Source organism: Grampus griseus (assembly GCF_964374135.1).
Source record: "Grampus griseus genome assembly, chromosome: 9".
Lineage (NCBI taxonomy): Eukaryota > Metazoa > Chordata > Mammalia > Artiodactyla > Delphinidae > Grampus > Grampus griseus.
Window position 1 is genome coordinate 10,962,937 of NC_139003.1, and position 27,467 is coordinate 10,990,403.

General features: G+C 43.0%; 1 protein-coding gene across 1 annotated transcript in view; it reads left to right on the top strand.

The window, feature by feature from the left end:
- TPK1 (thiamin pyrophosphokinase 1) overlaps positions 1-5,274 on the top strand; it is a 341,016-nt gene extending 335,742 nt beyond the window's left edge. Inside the window, exon 9 of the mRNA XM_082661977.1 lies at positions 5,141-5,274. Within this exon, the coding sequence (XP_082518103.1) occupies positions 5,141-5,196 (56 nt within the window). The 3' untranslated portion in view covers positions 5,197-5,274. The remainder of the gene's footprint in view (positions 1-5,140) is intronic.
- The last annotated feature ends 22,193 nt before the right edge of the window (positions 5,275-27,467 follow it).

Here is a 27,467-nt window from a genome sequence, read left to right on the forward strand (position 1 = left end):
GCTCACGGGCCCAGCCGCTCCGCGGCATGTGGGATCCTCCCGGACCGGGGCACGAACCCGTGTCCCCTGCATCGGCAGGCGGACGCTCAACCACTGCGCCACCAGGGAATCCTCTTTTTGTGTTTCCTCACCACATCATTCAAACAAGGAACCATTTACTTTTATACTAACACAAGGAGTCTGACGATGGACCTCAGGGGCCCCCAGTGAACCTTCTGGGCCTCCCCAGGCAGCCCCTCTTGCCGCCCCCATGTTCAGTCTGGATCCTGACCTCCCACTTGCAGCCAGAAGAGAAACTGGAAGCTGGGCTCTGCCGGGAAAGTGGCCTGTGCTCCTTGGCCCTTTTGACCGCGGTCTGTCTCTCCTCTTCATGCGTCGGATTTATAGCTTTTATGAATCTAGTGATGGTCACCCCAAAATGGCATCTGGCTGCCTAAGTCACTGAGTAGTGAAGATAAGCTGTGATCACTCTTCAGGCAGCTGGGAAATGGCTGCAGCTATGGAAACCCTGGTCAGAGTCACAAGTGACTATGAAATGTAGTAAGTTTCGTGTGCTGTCCGAGGAATTGGAGGTGGACCACGCTCCCAGACACAGGTCGGGCAGAATAATACATCTTCGTTCCTTAATTTTTGCTAAGCAGACATAGAGCAGTTTTCACTTGGGATGGGACCTAGGGCCGTTTCACTAGTTCAGGGGTCAGTCAGAGCATGGAGAAGGGGGCCATGACAGCCTGGGCCTTCATAAAGGTAACTGCTCAGGGTTTCGTGTTGTGCTTCCGTATGTGTGGAAAGCATTTTAAGCGGACCTTGCTTACTACTCCTGCCCCAAATTCATGCCTCCAAAGCTTTACTTGAACAACCAAAGTAAAGCAGCACGTGGATTTGGTGTGACTGAGACTGATGCTATACGTGCAGTCCATAAGCGGCAAGAAACTATTCTTCTCTCCCCTAAGGCTCTGGGATTATAAAAGGAGTATGGTCTGAATTGTGACTTTCAAACTATATTGACCATGACCCACAAGAAATACAATCTGTCTTGTAATCTATTCTACACGCGCACACACACACACACAGTGTATGCTAATAATTTTACTCTAAATTGAAAAACACCCAGGAGTCTATTCTAGATTGAAAAAAAAAACAGAAAAGGGTAAAGTAAAATGCATAAAGGGATTTTTTAAACTGTGCGTGTGTGTGAGTGTGTGTGTGAGTGTGTGTGTGTGTGTGTAAGGGTTCTGCATTAGGCATACGTGTCTTTCCTAAGTTTAGGACAGTGTGAGTATAGTTTACCACTGTATCTTCACCACTTAATGATAGTTTTTATTCTCAGATGTGGGCTAAGAGGAATAAGCCACCAATGACAGCAGGCTGAATGAGATCCTATTGGGGAATAAGAAAATCAATTTAACTTCATTAGGAATGGGCAGGAGAGCTAGATTATCTAAATGGTGTCTAAAGCATTCTACTCAAAATAGAATAAATGATCCCCATACCCGGGGAAGATTAAACCTGAAGCCACAAGGTCAAGCCATTCCCAGGGTGTCAATATATATGGAATGGAAAATTCCTGGCTCATACAGTACACGTTCGCCCTTCCTTGCCCACAGCAGATTCCACTTATCAATCACAGTTTTCTTTTCTGATGAGCCCCGGTCTGAGTGTCATTTCAGAACAATTCTGCACGCAGCCACGATCAGTTATTCTGCATTGCCCTGGCACCCCCGGGGGCTCAGAGCTAATCTGCGATCTCAGCACTGTGCACACAACAGCTACAGTTACAACCTGGGAGAGAGGTCATGGCAACACCATTCTTCGTCACAGGTAGTGGATAAGTAAACAGATTCAAGGACTTGTTCCCTATGTACTTAATTCTACCACTGAAAGCAAGGGCTTTGTACAGTACATAGCAAACAAAAAAGAAAACCTAAGGCCATCTCTGCAAACAACTTGAAAAACATCAGCAAGGAGCTGAGATTATCCATTGCTAAGAAATAAGAAATTTTTCCTAATAGACCTATAGTTAGTCCCTGAGAACCAAGAAATCTCACATTATAATACGGTGTTCGTCCAAAGGTTGAAAAGGGTTTTTAACTCACTGTAAAAGGAATGGATAAGACTAAGATTATAAATCATAGCTTAATTATTTATTTCTTTTAAACATACCTTTAAGCCCTAAAGACTAGTGAATATTTAATAGCCAGTTATGTTTCTGAACAATAAACATGGGAAGTTAGGAGTATACAATTCTGCAGGAACTGAGCAGACGCCCACCTGAATGGCATAATTAAGTCTGTGCTTCGTTGCTTAACACTGTGGATCCTCTGCTGGAATATAAAGTCCTTGAGAGTTTGCGTTTGGACTTTGTGTTCCTTGTTATCTGCTATATCTTCTGTCTTAGAATAGGGCCTTTCCTGCAGCAGGGGTGCAAAAAATATTTGTGTGGTGCCTTAACTAACCTCCCCACTTGGACCCAGGCGCCAGGAACATACTGCATGACTTCCCTAGCCCCTAAAAACTGTCATTCTTTTCCTTCTTTGATCCCTAACTATCCAAAATTTAATTAGATGCTAAAGTTTCGCTTGAACGGTTTCCTCAGTCCTAAAGATAAGTGCCTAATTCTAGACTGGGCAGACCTGGTTATAAACTTGCTCTCTCACATATCTGAAGAAGGAAATAATGTTCACAGTGCCAAAGCTGGGCTTAAAGACATCATGCAAGACAAAATACAGCCAGTAACACAAAGGAAATCAAAAGATCAAGGAATTTGAAGTTGCTTGATATGGACAGAGAAGGGAAAATGAGAGCCATGGGCAAATTATGATGAAGGTTTGGGAAACTGGTTAAAATAATCAAGATCAGGGACTTCCCTGGTGGGGCAGTGGTTAAGAATCCGCCTGCCAATGCAGGGGACACGGGTTCGATCCCTGGTCTGGGAAGATCCCACATACTGCAGAGTAACTAAGCCCGTGTGCCACAACTACTGAGCCCACGTGCCACAATTACTGAAGCCTGCACACTCTAGGGCCAGCGTGCCGCAACTAATGAGCCCGCATGCTGCAACTACTGAAGCCTGCGTGCCTAGAGTCTGTGCTCCGCAACAAGAGAAGCCACTGCAATGAGAAGCCGCACACCACAACAAAGAGTAGCCCCCGCTCACCGCAACTAGAGAAAGCCCGCATGCAGCAACAAAGACCCAACTCAGCCATAAATAAATAAATAAATTTATTTTTTTTAAAAGAAGAATCAAGGTCAAAATAAATGTGAAGAGCACTTGCAATTGGCCTGAACTGCCAGGAAAAAAAGGAAAAACAAGAGGTAACAAAGAAATTTTTCAGAGTTGGGAATCGTGTAGCTGCAGCTATTTCTAACTTCGATGGTTCAAGGAATGCCCTTGGCTGTCATTTGTTGAAATAGACTACAGATAAGAATATATGTTATTTTCAAATACTTCGAGACCATGGCATGCAATTCTGCTATTTCCTTTGCTTGTGTCTACATCTACTTGTTCCACAAATTAAACCTTTAACATGGATATGAAATTATCCTGGGGAGTCTAAAACCATAAAAAAAAAAAGGCATGTTATCTCTAACAGCATTACCCACACAAAATCTCATTATTTGTGACTTTGATTCAGCGTTCTCCATTAATAAATAGCACTGTTGATTGGGGAGCTTCAAGATGGCACAAGAGTAAGACGCGGAGATCGCCTTCCTCCCCACAGATACATCAGAAATGCATCTACACGTGGAACAACTCCTACAGAACACCTACTGAACACTGGCAGAAGACCTCAGACCTCCCAAAAGGCAAGAAACTCCCCACGTACCTGGGTAGGGCAAAAGGAAAAAGAATAAACAGTGACAAAAGGATAGGGACGGGACCTGCACCAGTGGGAGGGAGCTGTGAAGGAGGAAAGGTTTCCACACACTAGAAGCCCCTTCACGGGCGGAGACTGTGGGTGGCAGAGTGGGGAGCTTCGGGGCCGCGGAGGAGAGCACAGCAACAGGGGTGCAGGAGGCAAAGCGGGGAGATTCCCACACAGAGGATCGGTGCCGACCAGCACTCACCAGCCCGAGAGGCTTGTCTGCTCCCCTGCCAGGGGGGTCAGGGGCTGGGAGCTGAGACTCGGGCATCGGTCGGAGCGCTGGGAGAGGACTGGGGTTGGCGGTGTGAACACAGCCTGAAGGGGGCTAGTGCGCCACGGCTAGCCGGAAGGGAGTCAGGGGAAAAGTCTGGACCTGCCGAAGAGTCAAGAGACGTTTTCTTCCCTCTTTGTTTCCTGGTGCATGAGGGGAGGGGATTAAGAGCGCCGCTTAAAGGAGCTCCAGAGACGGGCGCGAGCCGCGGCTAACAGCACGGACCCCAGAGACGGGCATGAGACGCTAAGGCTGCTGCTGCCGCCACCAAGAAGCCTGTGTGCCAGCACAGGTCACTAGCCACACCCCCCTTCCAGGAGCCTGTGCAGCCCGCCACTGCCAGGGTCCCGGGATCCAGAGACAACTTCCCCGGGAGAATGCACGGCGCACCTCAGGCTGGTGCAACGTCATGCCGCCCTCTGCCGCCGCAGGCTCACCCCGCACGCACTCCATGCCTCTCCCTCCCCCCAGCCTGAGTGAACCAGAGCCCACGAATCAGCTGCTCCTTTAACCCCGTCCTGTCTGAGCGAAGAACAGACGCCCTCAGACGACCTACACGCAGAGGCAGGGCCAAATCCAAAGCTGAACCCCGGGAGCTGAGCGAACAAAGAAGAGAAAGGGAAATCTCTCCCAGCAGCCTCAGGAGCAGCGGATTAAATCTCCACAATCAACTTGACGTACCCTGCATCTGTGGAATACATGAATAGACAACGAATCATCCCAAAATTGAGGAGGTGGACTTTTGGAGCAAAGATATATGCATATTTTTTCCCTTTTTCTCTTTTTGTGAGTGTGTATGTGTATGCTTCTGTGTGTGATTTTGTCTGTATAGCTTTGCTTTTACAATTTGTCCTAGGGTTCTGTCCGTCCGTTTTGGTTTGGTTTTTTTTTACTTTAAAAAATTTTTTTCTTCATAATTATTTTTTATTTTAATAACTTTATTTTATTTTATTTTACTTTATTTTATTTATTTATTTCTATTTTTTCTCCCTTTTATTCTGAGCCATGTGCATGAAAGGCTCTTGGTGCTCCAGCCAGGCGTCCGGGCTGTGCCTCTGATGTGGGAGAGCCAACTTCAGGACACTGGTCCACAAGAGACCTCCCAGATCCATGTAATATCAAATGGCGAAAATCTCCCAGAGATCTCCATCTCAATGCCAAGACCCAGCTCCACTCAACGACCAGCAAGCTACAGTGCTGGACACCCTCTGCCAAACAACTAGCAAAACAGGAACACAACCCCATCCATTAGCAGAGAGGCGGCCTAAAATCAATATAAGGTCACAGACACCCCAAAACACACCATCAGACATGGACCTGCCCACCAGAAAGACAATATCCAGCCTCATCCACCAGAACACAGGCACTAGTACCCTCCACCAGGAAGACTACACAACCCACTGAACCAACCTTAGCCACTGGGGACAGCCACCAAAAACAATGGGAACTACAAACCTGCAGCCTGAAAAAAGGAGGCCCCAAACACAGTTAAGATAAGCAAAATGAGAAGACAGAAAAACACACAGCAGATGAAGGAGCAAAGCAAAAACCCACCTGACCTAACAAATGGAGAGGAAATAGGCAGTCTACCTGAAAAAGAATTCAGAATAATGATAGTAAAGATGATCCAAAATCTTGGAAATAGAATAGAGAAAATACAAGAAACACTTAACAAGGACTTAGAAGAACTAAAGAGCCAACAAACAATGATGAACAACACAATAAATGAAATTAAAAATACTTTAGATGGAATCAATAGCAGAATAACTGAGGCAGAAGAGTTGATAAGTGACCTGGAAGATAAAATAGTGGAAATAACTACTGCAGAGCAGAATAAAGAAAAAAGAATGAAAAGAACTGAGGACAGTCTCAGAGACCTCTGGGACAACATTAAACGCACGAACATTCGAATTATAGGGGTCCCAGAAGAAGAAGAGAAAAAGAAAGGGACTGAGAAAATATTTGAAGAGATTATAGTTGAAAACTTCCCTAATATGGGATAGGAAATAGTTAATCAAGTCCAGGAAGCACAGAGAGTCCCATACAAGATAAATCCAAGGAGAAACATGCCAAGACACATATTAATCAAACTATCAAAAATTAAATACAAAGAAAAAATATTAAAAGCAGCAAGGGAAAAACAACAAATAACACACAAGGGAATCCCCATAAGGTTAACAGCTGATCTTTCAGTAGAAACTCTGCAAGCCAGAAGGGAGTGGCAGAACATATTTAAAGTGATGAAAGACAAAAACCTACAACCATGATTACTCTACCCAGCAAAGATCTTATTCAGATTTGATGGGGAAATTAAAACCTTTACAGACAAGCAAAAGCTAAGACAATTCAGCACCACCAAACCAGCTTTACAACAAATGCTAAAGAACTTCTCTAGACAAGAAACACAAGAGAAGGAAAAGACCTACAACAACATACCCTAAACAATTAAGAAAATGGGAAGAGGAACATACATATCGATAATTACCTTAAATGTAAATGGATTAAATGCTCCAACCAAAAGACATAGACTGGCTGAATGGGTCCAAAAACAAGACCCCTATATATGCTGTCTACAAGAGACCCACTTCACACGTAGGGACACATACAGACTGAAAGTGAGGGGATGGAAAAAGATATTCCATGCAAAGGGAAACCAAAAGAAAGCTGGAGTAGCAATTCTTATATAGGACAAAATAGACTTTAAAATAAAGACTATTACAAGAGACAAAGGACACTACATAATGATCAAGGAATCGATCCAAGAAGAAGATGTAACAATTGTAAATATTTATGCACCCAACATAGGAGCACCTCAATACATAAGGCAAATACTAACAGCCATAAAAGGGGAAATCGACGGTAGTAACACAATCATAGTAGGGGACTTTAACACCCCACTTTCACTAATGGACAGATATCCAAAATGAAAATAAATAAGGAAACACAAGCTTTAAATGATACATTAAACAAGATGGACTTAATTGATATTTATAGGACATTCCATCCAAAAACAACAGAATACACTTTCTTCTCAAGTGCTCATGGAACATTCTGCAGGATAGATCATATCTTGGGTCACAAATCAAGCCTTGGTAAATTTAAGAAAATTGAAATTGTATTAAGTACCTTTTCCGACCACAACGCTATGAGACTAGATATCAATTACAGGAAAAAATCTGTAAAAAATACAAGCATATGGAGGCTAAACAATACACTACTTAATAACCAACAGATCACTGAAGAAATCAAAGAGGAAATCAGAAAATACCTAGAAACAAATGACAATGAAAACAAGACGACCCAAAACCTTTGGGATGCAGCAAAAGCAGTTCTAAGAGAAAAGTTTATAGCAATACAATCCTACCTTAAGAAACAAGAAACATCTCAAATGAACAACCTAACCTTACACCTAAAGCAATTAGAGAAAGAAGAACCAAAAAACCCCGAAGTTAGCAGAAGGAAAGAAATCATAAAGATCAGATCAGAAATAAATGAAAAAGAAATGAAGGAAACGATAGCAAAGATCAATAAAACTAAAAGCTGGTTCTTTGAGAAGATAAACAAAATTGATAAACCATTAGCCAGACTCATCAAGAAAAAAAGGGAGAAGACTCAAATCAATAGAATTAGAAATGAAAAAGGGGAAGTAACAACTGACACTGCAGAAATACAAAGGATGATGAGAGATTACTACAAGCAACTCTATGCCAATAAAATGGACAACCTGGAGAAAAATGGACAAATTCTTAAAATGCACAACCTTCCGAGACTGAACCAGGAACAAATAGTAAATATAAACAGACCAATCACAAGCACTAAAATTGAAACTGGGATTAAAAACCTTCCAACAAACAAAAGCCCAGGACCAGATGGCTTCACAGGCTAATTCTATCAAACATTTAGAGAAGAGCTAACACCCATCCTTCTCAAACTCATCCAAAATATAGCAGGGTGAGGAACACTCCCAAACTCATTCTACGAGGCCACCATCGCCCTGACACCAAAACCAGACAAAGATGTCACAAAGAAAGAAAACTATAGGCCAATATCACTGATGAACATAGATGCAAAAATCCTCAACAAAATACTAGCAAACAGAATCCAACAGCACATTAAAAGGATCATACACCATGATTAAGTGGGGTTTATCCCAGGAATATAAGGATTCTTCAATGTATGCAAATCATCAATATGATACACCATATTAACAAATTGAAGGAGAAAAACCATATGATCATTTCAATCGATGCAGAGAAAGCTTTTGACAAGATTCAACATCCATTTATGATAATAACCCTGCAGAAAGTAAGCATAGAGGGAACTTTCCTTAACATAATAAAGGCCATATATGACAAACCCACAGCCAACATCGTTCTCAATGGTGAAAAACTGAAACCATTTCCACTAAGATCAGGAACAAGACAAGGTTTCCCACTCTCACCACTATTATTCAACATAGTTTTGGAAGTTTTAGCCACAGCAATCAGAGAAGAAAGAGAAATAAAAGGAATCCAAATTGGAAAAGAAGAAGTAAAGCTGTCACTGTTTGCAGATGACATGATACTATACATAGAGAATCCTAAAGATGCTACCAGAAAACTACTAGAGCTAATCAATGAATTTGGTAAAGTAGCAGAATACAAAATTAATGCACAGAAATGTCCAGCATTCCTATACACTAATGATGAACAATCTGAAAGTGAAATTAAGAAAACACTCCCATTTACCATTGCAACAAAAAGAATAAAATATCTAGGAATAAACCTACCTAAGGAGATAAAAGACCTGTATGCAGAAAATTATAAGATACTGATGAAAGAAACAGAAGATGATACAAATAGATGGAGAGATATGCCATGTTCTTGGATTGGAAGAATCAACATTGTGAAAATGACTATACTACCCAAAGCAATCTACAGATTCAATGCAGTCCCTATCAAACAACCACTGGCATTTTTCACAGAACTAGAATAAAAATTTCACAATTTGTATGGAAACGCAAAAGACCCTGAATAGCCAAAGCAATCTTGAGAAAGAAAAACGGAGCTGGAGGAATCAGGCTCCCTGACTTCAGACTATACTACAAAGCTACGGTAATCAAGACAGTATGGTACTGGCACAAAAATAGAAATATAGATCAATGGAACTGGATAGAAAGCCCAGAGATAAACCCATGTACATATGGTCACCTTATCTTTGATAAAGGAGGCAAGAATATACAGTGGAGAAAAGACAGCCTCTTCAATAAGTGGTGCTGGGAAAACTGGATAGCTACATGTAAAAGTATGAAATTAGAACACTCCCTGACACCATACAGAAAAATAAACTCAAAATGGATTAAAGACCTAAATGTCAGGCCAGACACTATCAAACTCTTAGAGGAAAACATAGGCAGAACACTCTATGACATAAATCACAGCAAGTTCCTTTTTGACCCACCTCCTAGAGAAATGGAAATGAAAACAAAATTAAACAAATGGGACCTAATAAAACTTAAAAGCTTTTGCACAGCAAAGGAAGCCATAAACAAGACCAAAAGACAACCCTTAGAATGGGAGAAAGTATTTGCAAATGAAGCAACTAACAAAGGATTAATCTCCAAAATTTACAAGCAGCTCATGCAGCTTAGTATCAAAAAAACAAACAACCCAATCCAAAAATGGGCAGAAGAGGTAAACAGACATTTCTCCAAAGAAGATATACAGATTGCCAACAAACACATGAAAGAATGCTCAACATTAATCATTAGAGAAATGCAAATCCAAACTACAGTGAGGTATCATCTCACATCAGTCAGAATCGCCATCATCAAAAAATCAACAAACAATAAATGCTGGAGAGGGTGTGGAGAAAAGGGAACCGTCTTGCACTGTTCGTGGGAATGTAAATTGATACAAACACTATGGAGAACAGTATGGTGGTTCCTTAAAAAACTAAAAATAGAACTTCCATATGACCCAGCAATCCAACTACTGGGCATATACCCTGAGAACACCATAATTCAAAAGAAGTCATGTACCAAAATGTTCATTGCAGCTCTATTTACAATAGCCAGGACATGGAAGCACCCTAAGTGTCCATAAACAGATGAATGGATAAAGAAGATGTGGCACATATATACAATGGAATATTAGCCATAAAAAGAAACGAAACTGAGTTATTTGCAGTGAGGTTGATGGACCTAGAGTCTGTCATACAGAGTGAAGGAAGTCAGAAAGAGAAAAACAAATACCGTATTCTAACACATATATATGGAATCTAGGGGGAAAAAAAGTTCATGAAAAACCTAGGGACAAGACGGAATAAAGACACAGACCTACTAGAGAATGGACTTGAGGATATGGGGAGGGGGAAGGGTAAGCTGGGACAAAGTGAGAGAGTGGCATGGACATATATATACTACCAAACGTAAAACAGATAGCTAGTGGGAAGCAGCCGCATAGCACAGGGAGATCAGCTCAGTGCTTTGTGACCACCTACAGGGGTGGGATAGGGAGGGTGGGAGGGAGGGATACGCAAGAGGGAAGAGATACGGGAACATATGTAGATGTATAACTGATTCACTTTGTTATAAAGCAGAAACTAACACACCATTGTAAAGCAATTATACTCCAATAATGATGTTAAAATAAATAAATAGCACTGTTAACTAACTTGTAAAAAATTATTAATGCCACAAAAGAATTAGCTTTTTATCAAAAAACCCCTATCTTATCAAAACAGCTTGCCTTTATGTTCCTTTTATTAACACAAGTGGTAACTCAGAAAATGTAGAATGCACGAACAAGCATTCTATGTAATATTAAGACATTCTGCTCACCTGGACCTTTTAGAAATCCCCATGCTTTGTCCCAACACTCCCTGCTGGGTAACCCCAATAATTTTAGTATTGATTATAGAATCGGTTATTAAAAATAATCATCTCAAAAATAGGCTTTCAATACTATGGCCATGGGACCAAATATATGAACGCCATAGAATAAGAGATTTTTTACAATAGAGAGGTTTTACCTTTTTGTCCTATCAGAAATGTTAATTGTCCATCAATTCTCTCTTGACTATATCAACTTCATTAATTTAAGAAGAATACTTTTCAATCTATGTTTCATTCTCTATTCATGAAAAAAATTTTCTAGGCCCCAACAGTCTGTCTACACATTCTTCTCTTTTATTTGCACTCCTTTAAATTCAGGGAAGCCTACATGAATAATGAGATGGGGAGAAACGGTGCAGAAAGTTGTTGGGATAGCTTTTACTCAGTGAATCTATTATGCATAGTTTAAAGTTGACCTTTTAATCCAAGTTTTTATTCAATTCTATTGCAAGGAATTGAGCAACATGGTCAGTTTGAATATCTGTATGCCAGTGGCACCAACAATGAGTTTCATGAGAAAAAGTCACATATTAAATCGTGAGGAAGTCAATATATTCTTTTCAAGGTCAAATGGAAGCAGGATAGAGATTTTTTAGGAAGACAGTAAGTTTTCCACAAAAAGAAAAATTTACTCTGAATTATAAGACACGGCTATGCAAATCATTTTCATAATTTCTTCTCTAGATTAGATGTTGCTAGTAATTGTGTATTCATATAAATATATACATGGTGTTAGTCACATAGATGCTATGGTGATTTATTCCTATATTCAGGAACAAATAGCTTTGCACAAGTTGCCCTAAGACTTTTTCACCTCTCTCTTGGGTAGATGTATAATTTATAGGAGCTGAAGCTCCACAGCACAAAAATCAGATTCAAGAAGATAGGATGAATGGATTGACTACAAAGAATTAGGAGTTACAGGAGCCCCGAGTTACTTAAGTTTCCACTTACTCGTATTCTTGCCTACTCAACACATTCCACATACAGGACCCTCTGTAGATTTCAAGGAGGCACATTTCATCTTAACGTAAAAAGGAATCCCCTAACAATTCTGCCCTTCAGAAGTCACAGCATGGACTCACTCCCTCGTGATGCCACAAGCTCCCTGGAGGACAATGCAAGGCCGGACTAACAGTTGTGGGATCTGGCCTCTAAATTAATTTCCAAGATTCTATGTTGAATAACTCCCCAGGAATCCAAGATTTTATACCTATATGAAAATTGAGGGCAAGAATATGCTGCTTTCTACATGTGTGCTGCTTAGCTAAAAGCATCATAAGCAATTTTAACTTTGTATTTTTTACAAGTGTATTTTTTTAAATTGATTTATTTTTGGCTGCATTGGGTCTTCATTGCTGCATGTGGGCTTTCTCTAGTTGCAGCGAGCAGGGGCTACTCTTTGTTGCGATGCACGGGCTTCTCATTGCGGTGGCTTCTTTTGTTGTGGAGCATGGGCTCTAGGCACACAGGCTTCAGTAGTTGTGGCATGTGGGCTCAGTAGTTGTGGCTCGCAGACTCTAGACTGTAGGCTTAGTAGTTGTGGCTCATGGGCTTAGTTGCTCCGTGGCATGTGGGATCTTTGCGGACCAGGGCTCGAACCCATGTTCCCTGCATTGGCAGGCAGATTCTTAACCACTGCGCCAATAGGGAAGTCCTACAAATGTATTCTTATGGGCTCATTGAAAATTTACTGCTATTGCATCTGCTAGTCAGGTTTCTAGGTTGGAAACTTATGGCTAGTGAAGGGTTTGACCTCTATAAGAATGCAGATGAAAGAATGTAGATAAAAATGAGTTTCCCTGGTTCAACCAGAGTTCCAAAGTCCCAGGCAGGAGACTAACCCTGTGCCATTTCATTATAACAATGAGTTAACTTTCAATAAAGCAGAAAATCCAGTTAAATGGGATATTCCAAATTGACACATTGCTGTCCTTAAACACAAATTTGAGTGCCTACTGCATGGCAGACACGAGTACAATGATGCCATCACAGGCATACATTATCATGAAATGAATGGGATGAGAGAGAGAGGAACAGGAGAAAGAGAAATGGGGAAGAGAGAGAAGGAAAAAAGGAAAGATTCATGGGGATGGAGACAAAGAAAGACTGAAAAAATACAGGAAAAATGGGACATTCCCCTTGGATGAAGGAGATGGGGAAAAAAGAAGAGAGGAAAAAGAGGAACGTTTGCTTCCCTTTCTAATCCATTTGTAATGCTAGTGAGCATTACCTTCAAATATTAACACAACGGTTAACATAGCAGTAAAAGACGGATGTTTATGTATCCAGTTAAAAAAAAAAAGACATTTGTGCGAATTTTTTAGTAATAGGTTAATGTCAAGAGCAAAAAGGACACAATGCGTATAAACGTTTTGATCACAATTTATGTAAATATTAGACAATACTGGAAGAGAAATATTTAAATTTTTACCATGGTTAGCTTTGAATAATGAAACTGTAGGTAACTTTTTCTTCTCTCTACTTCTGTCTTTTTCCATATTTCTTAAGAAAATAAGTAGCATGGTAACCACAAACCAAAAATCTATAATAGATACACACACGAAAGAGAAAGGAATCTGAACATAATACTAAAAACAGTCATATCACAAAAGAGCAAAAGAAGAAAAAAGGAATAAAACAGAGCCACAAAAACAACACCAAAACAATTAACAAAATGGCAAGTACATACCTATCAATAATTACTTTAAGTAAACTCAATGCTGCAATCAAAAGATACAGAGGCCTGAATGGATACAAAAATAAGACCCATATATATGCTATCTATAAGAGACTCATTTCAGATCTAAAGACACACAGAGACTGAAAGTAAGAGGTTGGAAAAAGATATTCCATGAATATAGACATGAAAAGAAAGCTGGAATAGCAATACTTATATCAGACAAAATAGACTTTAAACCAAAGACTGTAACAAGAGACAAAGAAGGATTTTTGAAAATGATAAAGGGATCAATCCAAGAAGATATAACAATTTTAAATATATATGCACCCAATATATGAGCACCTAAATATATAAAGCAAATATTAACAGTTATAAAGAGAGAAATTGACAGTAGCACAATATTAACACCCCACCTACATCAATGGACAGATCACCCAGAAAATCAATAAGGAAACACTGGCATTATATGACACATTAGAGGAGATGGACAATAGATATGGGACATTCCACCCAAAAGCACCAGAATGCACATTCTTTTCAAGTGCACACAAACTGTTCTCCAGGATAGATCACATGCTAGGCCACAAGACAAGTCTCAGTACATTCAAGAAGACTGAAATCATATCAAGCATGTTTTCTGACCACAATGCTATCAGACTAGAAATCAACTACAAGAAAAAAAAAATAGCAAAAACCACAAACAAGTGGAAGATAAACAACATGCTACTAAGCAACAGATGGGTCACTGAAGAAATCAAAGAGGAAATAAAAAATTCCTGGTGACAAATGAAAACAAAAACACAACAATCCAAAATCTATGGACTGTAGCAAAAGCAGTTCTAAGAGGAAAACTTTTGGTGATACAAGCTTACCTCAGGAAACAAGAAAAATATCAAATAAAAACCTAACCTTACACTTAAAGGAACTAGAAGAACAAACAAGACCCAAAGTTAGCAGAAGAAAAGAAATAATAAAGTCAGAACAGAAATAAATGAAATAGAGACTTAAAATAATAGAAAGCAATAAAACTAAAAACCAATTCTTTGAAAATATAAACAAAATTGATAAACCTTTAACCAGACTCATCAGGGGAAAAAAAGAGAGGGGCCAAATCAATAAAATCAGAAATAAAAAAGGAGAAGTTACGACCAGCACCACAGGAATACACAGGATCAAAGACATTACTCCCTATTTGCTTTTCCACCATGTCTGCTCACTCTTAGTGATCTCATCTAGTACTTATGACTTCAGACAACATCTGCATGGAAACTCACATATCGAATTGTCTACCCAACATCCCCACTCCAATATCTAAAAGACTTTTCACACTCAACATATCCACCACTGAACCTGTGCTGTTCTCTCAAAAGCCTGCTCCACATACTACCTTCCCATCTCAATGACAGCAATCCCATCCTTCCAGTTGTTCAAGCCCAGATCCTTGAGTCATTTTGTCCCCTCATTCTCTCACAATTTCTAGCTCTTTCAAAATGCATTTAGAATCTGGCCACTTCTCACCCTCCCTTGCCACTATTACCCTGGTCCGAGCCACTATTATCTCTCATCTGAATCACTGCAATCACCCCCCAATGGTCCCTATTTCTACTTTCTCTCTCCCCCTCCCCGACTAGTCTCAGCACAGCTGCCATGTCTAATCATGGCATTTCTCTACTCAAAACCCTGCTGTGGCTTAGGAAAACCTTATAAGCCCCCTGCTCATTCTGTTCAAGCTTCATGAGCCTCCTTGCTATTCCTGAAATACACCCACTCCTACTCCTTCCTTAGGGTGTTTGCTCTAGCTGTTCTGTTTGGAACGCTTCTCCCCAGAATCCACTAGGCTACTGCCCTTGCCATTTTCAAATCATTTCTCAAATCTCATCTGCTCAACAAGGTCTACCTGGAGCATGCTTTTTAATAAAGAAACAGGCCCGACTACCCAACTCCACATCACCCCAACTCTGGTACTTTCAATTCCCTTACTTCGCTTTAACTTTTCTCCAAAGAATTTATCACTTTCTAGCATGCCACATAATTTACTTATTTATTATGTTATCTCTTCTTCCCGCTAGAATGCAATCTCCAAAAGGGCAGAGATCTTTGCTTTATTTACTGATATATCCCAAGCCCCTAGAGCAACACCTGGCCCATAGCGGATTCCTATATTTAACAAGTGCTTTTTGAGAATCTGCTGCATGCCATGCACTGGAAATTGAGCACGGAATAAGACAAGCATGGTGCCTGTCCCCTCCAAGCTTACATTCTAATTCTGCAGATTTTCTGGAGACAACTACTCCATATAATCTTCAAAAGAAAGTGGAAAAGCATCAAGAAGAATTGCACCAGCCACTCTCACGGCATGTTAAATGCTCTAACGAAACCATCAGACTCTGATGACTGAAACAGACATGACAACCATGTGCTTTCAGGCTTCAGTGCCGTCCCAGACAATCAAGAGACTAGGAAACAGAACCCCAAGGTTCCTCAGTCCAGTATGTAAAAGAGAGTTTGCCCTGATGACACTAGATGTAATTAATGATGAACAAAATAAGCCACATAAGACACTATATGTCATTTTAGTCTTTTGATAGATAACTCCTCCTCTAAATAAAAAGACATGCTCCAAATAAAATTATCGTCATTTTAAAAATTCCCCTGAAGTGGTAATCAAGTCTTATGTTTTATTCAGTAATTAGCTGGACTGAAACCCTTCCATGCCCTTTTTTTTTTTTTTTTTTTTGCAGTTCTGGCAGCAAATTGATAACCTTGGGCAATGTTTAATTAGCACCCTTAAAAATGGTTTGCTAAATTAGTCAACTATGAAATAACCTCACCCAAATGATTAAGTTCAAATTGCATTTCAAATCCATCACCTGTTTTTACTGTAGGAACACAGCATCACTCCAGGATTGTTAATGGCAATGTTCACTGGCCTGTGTTTTACTTCATGCCCTGCACAGCGTGCAGCAAATACAGCTGGTGCATCTCCACGTTGCTGTTTCAAGTGGTCTGCCAGCCATTTGGTGTTGACATGTCTATTACCAGAAATAGCTCTGCTTCCATCCTTAACCCAGTGGAGATCATATTTAAAGATGAGCCTCCACAGGTCCAGGGAAGTCACCTGTGTTATTCAACATGAGGAAAGCGGGGGCTTCCACTGGGAAGGATGTTGTAGTGACCGTGCTTAACTGGCAGGACAGCTGGGCTAATCATGGGAGGTCACTCCTTCTTCATACCTCACACCCAAACTGGACTTCTGAAGCATCTATCATTTAGCAAGTATGCTCATGTGACCTTATTTCATTTCAGGGTAAGACTAGGAATCAGGTAGTTGGAACTCCAGCACACAGATGAGAACATGAAGCATCAGGAGGCTGAAATAACTCACCCAGAGCTATAGAGGCAGAGCCAGAAGCAGATCTCTGGTCACCTGCCTGCAGGTCATCTGCCACCACCTGGTGCCACTGTCAGCGCCAGCCTCTGTTCCACCAAACACCTCCTCACTTGTCTCTCTTTCCCAAGTTCTGTCTTCCTCCAGTCACCTCTCTACACTGCAGCCAGAGTGATCTTCTTAAAAGGCAACCCTGCTGGTGTAACTCTTCTACGCATGGCTTACCGCTGCCCTCAGGCGATGGTCCCAGGTCATCCTGCCAGGCCCTGTGTCGCCTGTCCTCCGCTTTCCGCTGCTGTCTGCTCGCCGCACCCCAGCCACCCTGCCACCTTCCAGTTCTCTGAACTCTCTCTGCTGTCTCAAGGCTTCTGCACAAGCTATGTCCTACGGCCCAGTTCCTACCCCTAGCACTTCCACTAGATCTGTCACCGGGCTTTCCGGGCAGCTGCCAGGGAAGCTGGATCCCAGGTACTTCACTGAAGTCTGCCTTGGCCTCTCCCAGGATGAGGGCCGCATTGGTGCCCGTGCCTGACTTGACGAGTCCCACAGAACTCAGCCTTCACCTTGGGGGAGAACGAGGTGGACAGTGGTGTTAGCGAGGGGACAGTGGTTCTCATGAACCAAGCAGCCAGCGACCTGGGAAAATGAAGCCAAAGAAATTTGGGAAGGGGTATAAATTTGATGCGATATATTCTTACATTCATCATTCCACAACGTCAAGATGTTTCTTATGTCCTTGATGGTTCCAGAGCCCAAAGGCAGATGGATTATTCTCCCTTGGCTGTGTGCTCCTTTCAGACACTGGAAGAAGTCGACTTAAGGAACATCTATCAGGTACCTGGCATCGTTAAAACTGACCTCGCCTGACTTTCTGTTTTACCTTTACATACATGTTCTTTGCCTACAGGGCTATCGTCTGATAGAGGGAAATGGGGATTCTTTCCTGGTCGGATGTGCTCCTTGTGATCTGTTCTACAAGCGGGTGGTTTCTAGGAGTTTTCACACCTGGGCTGGACTTGTTAGGATTCTACTCCAGCTCCATCTGGCAGCAAGGACCCTAATAATTCTGGCCTCCTGGTGGCGCAGGGGTTGATAGTCTGCCTGCCGATGCAGGGGACACGGGTTCGTGCCCCGGTCCGGGAAGATCCCACATGCCGCGGAGCGGCTGGGCCCGTGAGCCATGGCCGCTGAGCCTGCGCGTCCGGAGCCTGTGCTCCGCAACGGGAGAGGCCACACCAGAGAGAGGCCCGCGTACCACAAAAAAAAAAAAAAAAAAAAATTGTTCTGCAGAGCTAGGTATACACTCGCACAAGCTCAGAGCTGGAAAGAACCCTAGAGGACATTGACTCTGGTGCTAGAGGCTTATTTGATTAATGAATAATCCGATTTGCAGAGAGACGGGACTCATACATGCCACAGACACAGTTATTATATTCATGTAGTTATATTAAGTTTATTCCCCTAAGGCCACCAAACTATTTCAGAATACTTTTCCAGGCATCCAAACGTACCATTGACTAACGGCACGTGCATCTTACTTACCTGTTCAATTCTGAAATGTACCTACTGGAGAATTTCCTTTAGTTTCCAGTAACTAAAACGTGTGTCAATATAACTGCCCTGGATCAACAAAAAGTAAGTAGCATGGCACATGGACATGCTTGTGTCTGTTCACTTGGGCTGGGCCCCATGGAAATGGCCTTCTCTGCAAGATGTTCAATATCAACAACGTAAATGACATGGTTTCTGACGGTTCCTTCCGAAGTCAGGCATGACATTTTCCCACTGACAAAGCAAGGCTGCAGGAAGAGGATTTTACAGTGGCCTCTCCACTGGGGATGCTCTAGTCATAGCGCAAGACAGCCTGTTCTCTTGGCCCTCGTCCAGAAGGACCTGACCATCAACTCTGCCACTTCAAAGCGTTAACCCTTAGAAGCTACACAGCGCTCAAGACCAGCTTTCCTTCTGGGAACACTGAGGCTGGCTGCTTCCAAGCAGGGCTGTGGCTAAGCCCTGCCTCCCTTCAGTCATTTTCTCACATTCTGTGCAGGCAGTCCACTTCCCCCCAAGCTGTAAAGTCCTTCCTGGGCAGAGACTACATTAGTCATTTGCGTTTCCTCTCTCCTTCTCCAGTGCTTGGCCCCTCCTTGTTTCTTCAATCTCCTCTTACCATTGATTCTTACCACGCACTTATCTGCCTAACTGCACATCATTTCTTTCTTTCTTTTCTTGGGGTGGGGAGCTTTCCTGATGCCTCCAGACCCTTTTTGCTTATGGCAAGAATGGGTTTTGGTTGGCTGCACCACAGAACCCTGCCTGATGTTGGCAAGTACTCAACACGCCTTCAGTGCTCAGCAGAGCAACTCAGAAAGAGCCAGAGCCAGTTCGTGAGAAGAAGGAAGGGTACTGAACGCTACACACAGTAGGAACTAACAGATTGCTGGTGCCAGCAGAGGAGACTTCTAATCCCAGACTTCCCTCTATATTTTTTGCTACACTAGAAGGATGGGAAGCAAAATTTCCCCTCACTTTCTGAGCCTCTGTCCTCCCTGTTCTCAAGGAAAGGAAAAGTAAAATTTTGGTTGCTAACAGTTCAGTTTAAGAACAAGTTTTGGGGCTTCTCTGGTGGCACAGTGGTTGAGAATCTGCCTGCCAATGCAGGGGACACGGGTTCGAGCCCTGGTCCGGGAAGATCCCACATGCCGTGGGGCGGCTGGGCCCGTGAGCCACAACTATTGAGTCTGCGCGTCTGGAGCCTGTGCTCCACAACAAGAGAGGCCGCAGCAGTGAGAGGCCCGTGCACCGCGATGAAGAGTGGCCCCCGCTCACCGCAACTAGAGAAAGCCCTCGCACAGAAACGAAGACCCAACACAGCCAATTAATTAATGAAAGCTGAGCTGATGTCCTTCTAAAAAAAAAAGAACAAGTTTTGAGGGAGTTCCCTGGCCGTCCAGTGGTTAAAACTCAGTGCTTTCACTGCCGTGTCCCAGGTTCAATCCGTGGTCAGGGAACTAAGATCCCGCAAGCCCTGGTGTGGCCAAAACAAACAAAAAACAAGGTTTGAGGGGGGGCAGTGGAGTGTGTTGGAGAAGCAGACAAGAGGAAGGCCCTTCATCTGTGACAGAAAGGGCTGTCCCTGGGCTGAGTGGTGGACCATGGGAGGAGGAAGAAGCGAGGCCTCAGAGAGGACAGTATGCTGCCTCTACAGAGACAGGAGCCCTGACCCACTCTGCCAAAGCTTCCCTACCACCCGCGGGGAGCGCTCGGGCCTGAGGGGATGTTGTAGACAAGGACAAGAGATGCCCCACTGATGACCTAGAGGGACGGATGACAGAAAGCCAGGCGGTGCCCACTGTACCAGGCCCAGAACCCGGGAGGAGCCTGTGGAATGACAGGTTGAATTTCTTGGCAGCCTAGAGAGACAGATGTTTAGCATCAAAAGGAGAATGACTGAGAGAACGTAAGAAGTGCGCTCTTTCTTACACACCAGAATGTGTGAAGCTCCATCCGTATGCCCGCCACAATCGTGAAGTAAACTGGAAACACTCAAGGTAAGTTTCGGTATTTACTCAGCCTGTGCACTCAGCTCTTGGCTGCACTACTAGTCTCCCGATTGGATCAGGAGGCATAGTGTTTTGTTTTATTATTTTTTTTTGCGGTACACGGGCCTCTCACTGTTGTGGCCTCTCCCGTTGCGGAGCACAGGCTCCGGACACACAGGCTCAGCGGCCATGGCTCACGGGCCCAGCTGCTCTGCGGCACGTGGGCTCTTCCCGGACTGGGGCACGAACCCGCGTCCCCTGCATCGGCAGGCGGCCTCTCTGGAGGCGTGGTGTTCTCGTAACGTACAGAAACAAGGGAGAGTGTGCCGTGCGGGTTCTCACCGGCTGCACAAGATGATGCTCGTTCCTTACTCCCGGTCAGGAAGGGAGACCACGATGCTTCTCTCCTGGTGTTTAGCATTATTCTAAGTCTAAGGTCAAATGCACGATGTAGCTTGCGCCCAGAATAAATGGTACTTTCTCACCTCTTTGCCTCTAATGATTTACTACAACCATCCTCCGGCTCAGAGGTCAAAGAATCAAGGAAAGGAGACCTCCCTCTTCAACTTTTAAATGAAAATCTACCAAAAATATGTCAAGGTGAGAAAAGACATAAAACCACATCAATATATAAAGTACAAGATAAACAAACATTGTTGAATGCTCTTAATAAAAAACTGTCCATGCAGGGGGAGGCAGCCTCCTTATTCTAACCCCTTACTGACCGGAAAGAGAGGAAGTAAAGCAGTACTATTGGTGGCAGGGCAGGGCAAACCAGAAAAATTCTCACAATTATTTCCTATGAATAGCGTCATGGAACAAAACAAAGCTTTGAATACAGTGTGAAGTTTGAAAAGGAGGACGTCTCAAGGAACTCCTAAGGCCCTGACCTAATGTCCCCACACAAGGGAGTAATGTTCACTGCAGGTCACGTTCAGCACGCAGTTTGTAGAACATCTCCCTAGCGGGAGTCAGAAGGTCACCTTGACCACTCATCTGACTCCGGGGCATGACTGTGCGCGCGGGCCTTGGTGAAAGCCTGTGGGGTTGCTGAGTAGCTACTACTGTATCACCCAGAGCAACCACACACAACCCCATTTCTGGAAGTACAGCCGCATCTCCAGGGGCAGTGGAAGACAGAAGACAGTTTCCCTTTACCTGCCTGATGTGACCACCGCAGAGATGCCTACGAGAAGGTCTACACCAGCGATGGTGAGACACATGCATAACAAAGCCAATAAGGTAAAAACGTGGCCTTGAAAATACTGTTCACAAGAGCGAAGGCACATCGCTTGAGGAAAAGAAAGATTTGAGAGAGATGGCAGAGAAAAACGTTGGCCAGAGTTTGTAACTGATGAGAACCCTGTTTCTCAAAGAGAAGAGCCATTACAAGGAGCAAAATCACCTGGGCCACCTGCTAAAACCGGAAGACTCCTTGGCCCAGAAGCACAAAATCAGAATTGTGGGGGAGGGGAAGTGAATCAAGGAAATCTGCATTTTTAACTGGTTTCCCAAGTGCTTCTTGAAGGAATACATAGTATGGGAAGGGGAGAAAGATGGTGTGGTCAGTCTTTATAAGTTTGGAGGACCACGGAGCACCCAAAAGGAAGGCTCTGAATGCAACCATAAAGACAGGATTCAAAAGGAGGAAAAGGTCAGGGCTAGAGTTACAGATCTAGGATGAATCTGAATTTCCTAATAAAATACAGGCAGATAATAACACTCAGAGGGCAAGTTTCTTTATATAGTCAATGTCCAGATACCTTCCTCTTTTGGAAGAACGCTTACTGTGTGGATTTTGGTGGAAGGAGGGCTCTACTTCTCACTATCAGAACCTAGAAACCAGCTATTCCTGCCTCTACCCGTCAGTGGCTGGAGTGTGAGGATGTATCAAGACCACGTCATTAAGGTGCTTCTACAGAGGACTTTGAGTCTTAAAGGAGAGTCTCAAAGATGCAAGAAAGACTGAATAAATAATTCACAGCACTGACCTCCCTAGTGTCAAGGTGCCCATGGTGATACCCATTCCAGACTCTTCTTTGGGTGGGAACTTGACTTCTGCTGAGTCATTTTTCCATGTATGACATTTCAGCCTCACCCCAGCCCTGAAGCTATGAACTACTCATATCTTTTTCAATAAATTCCTTTTCTGCCTAAGTTTATAAGATTTGGAGAACACTACAGGACAAAAATAGAACCTATGCTAACTTCCTCCGGACACTGGAGAGAAAGAAATACAAAGATATGAGACAGAGAAAGCATGCTCAGAGAGCAAAGGGTCAAAGGATTGCTTAAGATAAGGATTGAGGAATGAGCAATACCACAGAAATTAAGGCAGAGTTTACTGAAGAAAGGGTTTGCGAGGACTGACTCCAATTTTGCAAGAAGTTCTACCGTGGGTAAAATGCTATCGAACAGCATTGCATACTACAGAGATATCGTTCACGAAAGGAAGAGTCAGTCACTGTGGCAAATTTCATGGCTGTCTTACTTTAAGAAATGGCCACAGCCACCCAAGTTTCAGCAACCACCACCCTGATCAGCCAGCAGCCGTGAATATCGAGCAAGACCCTCCACCAGCAAAAAGATTACGACTCACTGAAGGCTCAGATGATGGCTAGCATTTTTTTTAACCAATAGTTTTTAAATTAAGGTATGTACATTTTTAAAATACATAATGCTACTGCACACTTAATATACTACAGTATAGTGTAAACAAAACTTTTATTTTTTTAGCAGGAATCTATGTATTTTTTAAAAATTTATTTTTTTCATTTTTCAAAATTTTTGGCTGCATTGGGTCTTCATTGCTGTGCATGGGATTTCTCTAGTTGCGGCGAGCGAGCGGGGGCTCCTCTTCGTTGCAGTGCATGGGCTTCTCATTGCAGTGGCTTCTCTTGCTGCGGAGCACAGGCTCTAGGCACGCAGGCTTCAGTAGTTGCAGCATGCGGGCTCATTAGTTGCGGCACGCTGGCCCTAGAGTGTGCAGGCTTCAGTAATTGTGGCATGTGGGCTCAGTAGTTGTGGCACGCGGGCTTAGCTGCTCTGCGGCATGTGGGATCTTCCCAGACCAGGGATCAAACCGTGTCCCCTGCATTGGCAGGCAGATTCTTAACCACTGCACCACCAGGGAAGTCCCAACATAACTTTTAGATGCACTGGGAAACCAAAAAATTCATGTGACTCGCTTTATTGTGATATTCACTTTACTGCAAGAGTCTGGAATCGAGCCTGCAATACCTCCAAGGCATGCCTGTGCAAATTAGTATCTCAAAAAGTTATCTTGCATTATCTCTCTCCTGCCTACTTCCATGAGATCATGAGCACCACTGAGCATCAAGAGTCTTCTTCATCTGTTACTCTACAACCTGAGCATCCTGCTTTGCACACAGAATGTGCTTCACACACATAGAAATAAAATTCATTCAAGTAGAAGGGAAGAAATCAATTGGGGGTAGTGGGGAGACTTAACAATACAAATAGGTGGGTAGAAGTTCCTAGAGAAACTGGAAGAATTGGACTAATTATGTAGTGAGAGAGCCTATATTTAGAAATGTAAGACCCCTCTCAGATACCAGGGAAAGTCCAGAAAGTGGAAGAAAAGGCCCTTCTTATTGGTGAGAGGAGGCCATAGCGAAGAGTGACTATACAGAAGCCCCATTCATGACCTTATAGAAGGTGAGTGTTTATTGCAGTTAACCTGTTCTTGTTCTACCTTCATGTACTAGTTTGTGGGCAGCAGGTAACCTGTCTTCTTACCTCTTGTATCTCCAGACTGAGAAATGGAATATTTCCTGCCATAAAAGGATGTCACAGTCATCAGCTATCGCAGCCACCACCTGACGGTGAGCTGGTGAGCCCTGAGGGAACTCAGGAAGGAAAGAATACCTGTCATCTAGCAGCCATCGGACTGCAGTCACTCCCCACAGTGAGCCCTGAGGAAGTTCAGGATATGAAAACACAGGATACTGACCCTAGATAGCTGAGGTACATATCAAAGAAATGATTTCAGTGAGCCCAGAGTCTTGCATCTTCCCATACATAGAAAAGCGCTAAATGCCTTAACTTGGGATATCTGGTTTTCTTTCATTAACAATAATCTTTTGTCGTTCAGACTACCTGCCCTTCATTGCAAAACTTCTATATATCCTGGCTCCCCCCTCACCTCCTTGGAGCAGTTCTCTCAGGGTTGCTTGAGATGCTGACTCCTGGGCTTGAAGTCCTAAAAATTCCTGCCAAATAAAACATAATTCTCAACTTTTAGGTTGTGAATTTTTTTTTTTTTAGTTGACAAGACCAAGAGGGGCCATGACCTAACCTGATGCTGTGACTGGTGAACAGCGCTCAGGGATCCTGGAATTGGGGCCAGATGCACTGATCAAATAGATTAGATTGTCTCTAGAAACTGGGAGGAAGGAAGCAAATAGATATTTGGTGACGAGAAGAACAGTCTAAGACAGAGACAATCATGCTCCCCCCAGTATTCCAGCTTCTCACACATTTCCCAGTGCCCTTGCAATTAATCAGGGCCATACGACTGGTTCCGGGCAACAAAATATAAGCAGAAGGGATGGGAGTCAATTCCAAGATGAGGCAGTAGAAAGGCCCTCACTTCCCCTGCGGGCAGTTCTGAGAAACAGGATGTGGTTTCCAGACAATGGGTCAATACAATGGTCAGCTTGGGTCCCTGAGTATATAGAGCAGATGCCCCACTGACTAATGCTGGACATGTAATCTGAGTAACAAATAAGTCTTGTTGTTTCAAATCACTGGAATTTCAGGGTCGTTTTTAAAATACTGCAGCATAATTGATCCTATCCTAATCTGTCACATCTACCTTGCAGTCTTCTTTCTCCCCTTTGATAAGATTGAAACAGAGCAGGACCCTGTGGGTCCCCTGGGCACAAAAGCCTTTCTGTGTCTGTGTCCCCCATTTCTTGATTATAGGAAATAGGCTTCACTCAACCTCCATGAGCTTCCCTGAGCTCTGAGGAGCAGGTTCAAACAGTTGCTAATCAGGGAAGGGAGGGGATGTGGAGACAAGGGAGGAACAGTCAAGAAACAATAGTACAGCCTTAGGGCAGGGTCCTGGTTCCCCCTTAAGGGATACACAGTATCTTTGAGCTGTTTTGCAGATACTGAAACCTGACCAGGTGGGAGAAGTTAACAGCATGCTGCCCACAAGCACACAGACCCCAGACTAGTTGGAACCAGAAGATTGATGATGCTGACTCCCAATTACCTCCCCACAAACCGATCAGAAGAATGTCCACGAGCTGACCACGCCCTCTTTGAACCATCACTAGAAAACTCCTCACGACCCCCTCCAGATCAGGACACACAGTTTTGAGGGCATTGGCCTGCTGTGCCCCCCTTTGCCTGGCAAAGCAATAAAGCTATTCTTTTCTATTCCACCCAAAACTCTGTCTCCGAGATTTTATTCAGTATCGGGGTACAGAGGCCAGATTTGGCTTCAAGATTCACACTGTCCACATCTTTCATGGATGGCCCTTTACCTACAATCAACATTAGAGTCTCAAACTTGCCTTAAAAAGCTGCAAAATAACACAGTGGTCATTCTAAGTCACTACCTACCATGCACTTGTGTCACCCCTCTAGAAAAGTTCTTCCAATAACAAAGAGAAAGCTTCAAACTCGGTATGGTAGGACAATGGCAGAGAAAGTTGAGAGCTCCTCTCAGGTTTTAGGGCCAGTAATCCAGGAGTCTCCTAAATTTTCAAACACATATAATTTCTTTTGATATAACAAGGTACCCAGTTCTCTACCTTGTTCTATAGGAACTTGGGCGTCTGTTAGTTTATAATCCCACTAATTCCTCTGTCTCCTAGAATCCCCACACCTTGCCCATTTTCTCCTGTGATCACAAAGAATGACAGATCACCCAGCCTCACTCAATGACTGTCAAATATTTCAGGGTGTTCTAGCCTAGTCACAGAAGGTCTTTGCCGCTTGAGGAAAATTAGGATTCTGCTATAGGCTATATAGGGCTCTGTATTTGGGATGAGGGATAAAGGGAGACATACCTACTGGTTCTGGGCATCTAAGATGCTGGTTCTCTGGCGTTCCCAACTCTAAAATTCCTTTGTAGTTGCATTTGACTATTTGCCTTCCCCAAAGCAGCTCCATTCCCAACACTAAGCCTTGAGAATCTTATAACAAAGAAGAATTCTGTACTGAAGTTATGTCTAACTTATTAATGAAGGGTATGGATAAAGGTCAGCTTTTGGACCTGCAAATGGTATTTTGAGTACTAAAAGGCAAAGGGAGAAATAAAAGGGGATAAACATGGAAAATGGGAAGGGGGCAAATATGGGAAGGGCATGTTCAGAAGGAGACCAGGAGTCCAGGGTGGATGGAGGGACAGTTGAGGCTCCATATATGAGGGTGCATGTGGGTGAGAGTTTGCAGGGCAGGAAAGCCATCAGCTATTTGCTGTTTATCACGTAAAGAGCAGGTAGGCGACTGTGGGACTTGGTTTACATATATCATCTCACTTAATCTTCCCATTAACTGATATGAGACTGATACCGTTACCTCTGCTTTACATGACAAAACTGAGACGTAGGTGAATTTATCAAGCTAAGCAAAACCAACCCTTCCCTTCTCCAAAGTCTTTGCTTCAGCATTTGATAAAGTTTATTTGGTAGAAGTCCTAGGTGTGTAACATCGTTAATCTTCTCCTACCAATACAAAGCCCACGCTGTACCCTTCTCAAAGCTAAATCAGGTGTGTTCTTCCAAACATCTTCATGGGAAAAATCACATTATCACACCTATAAAAGAAAATCTTCCACTTACAGCTGCACATGCCTAGCAGAGAACA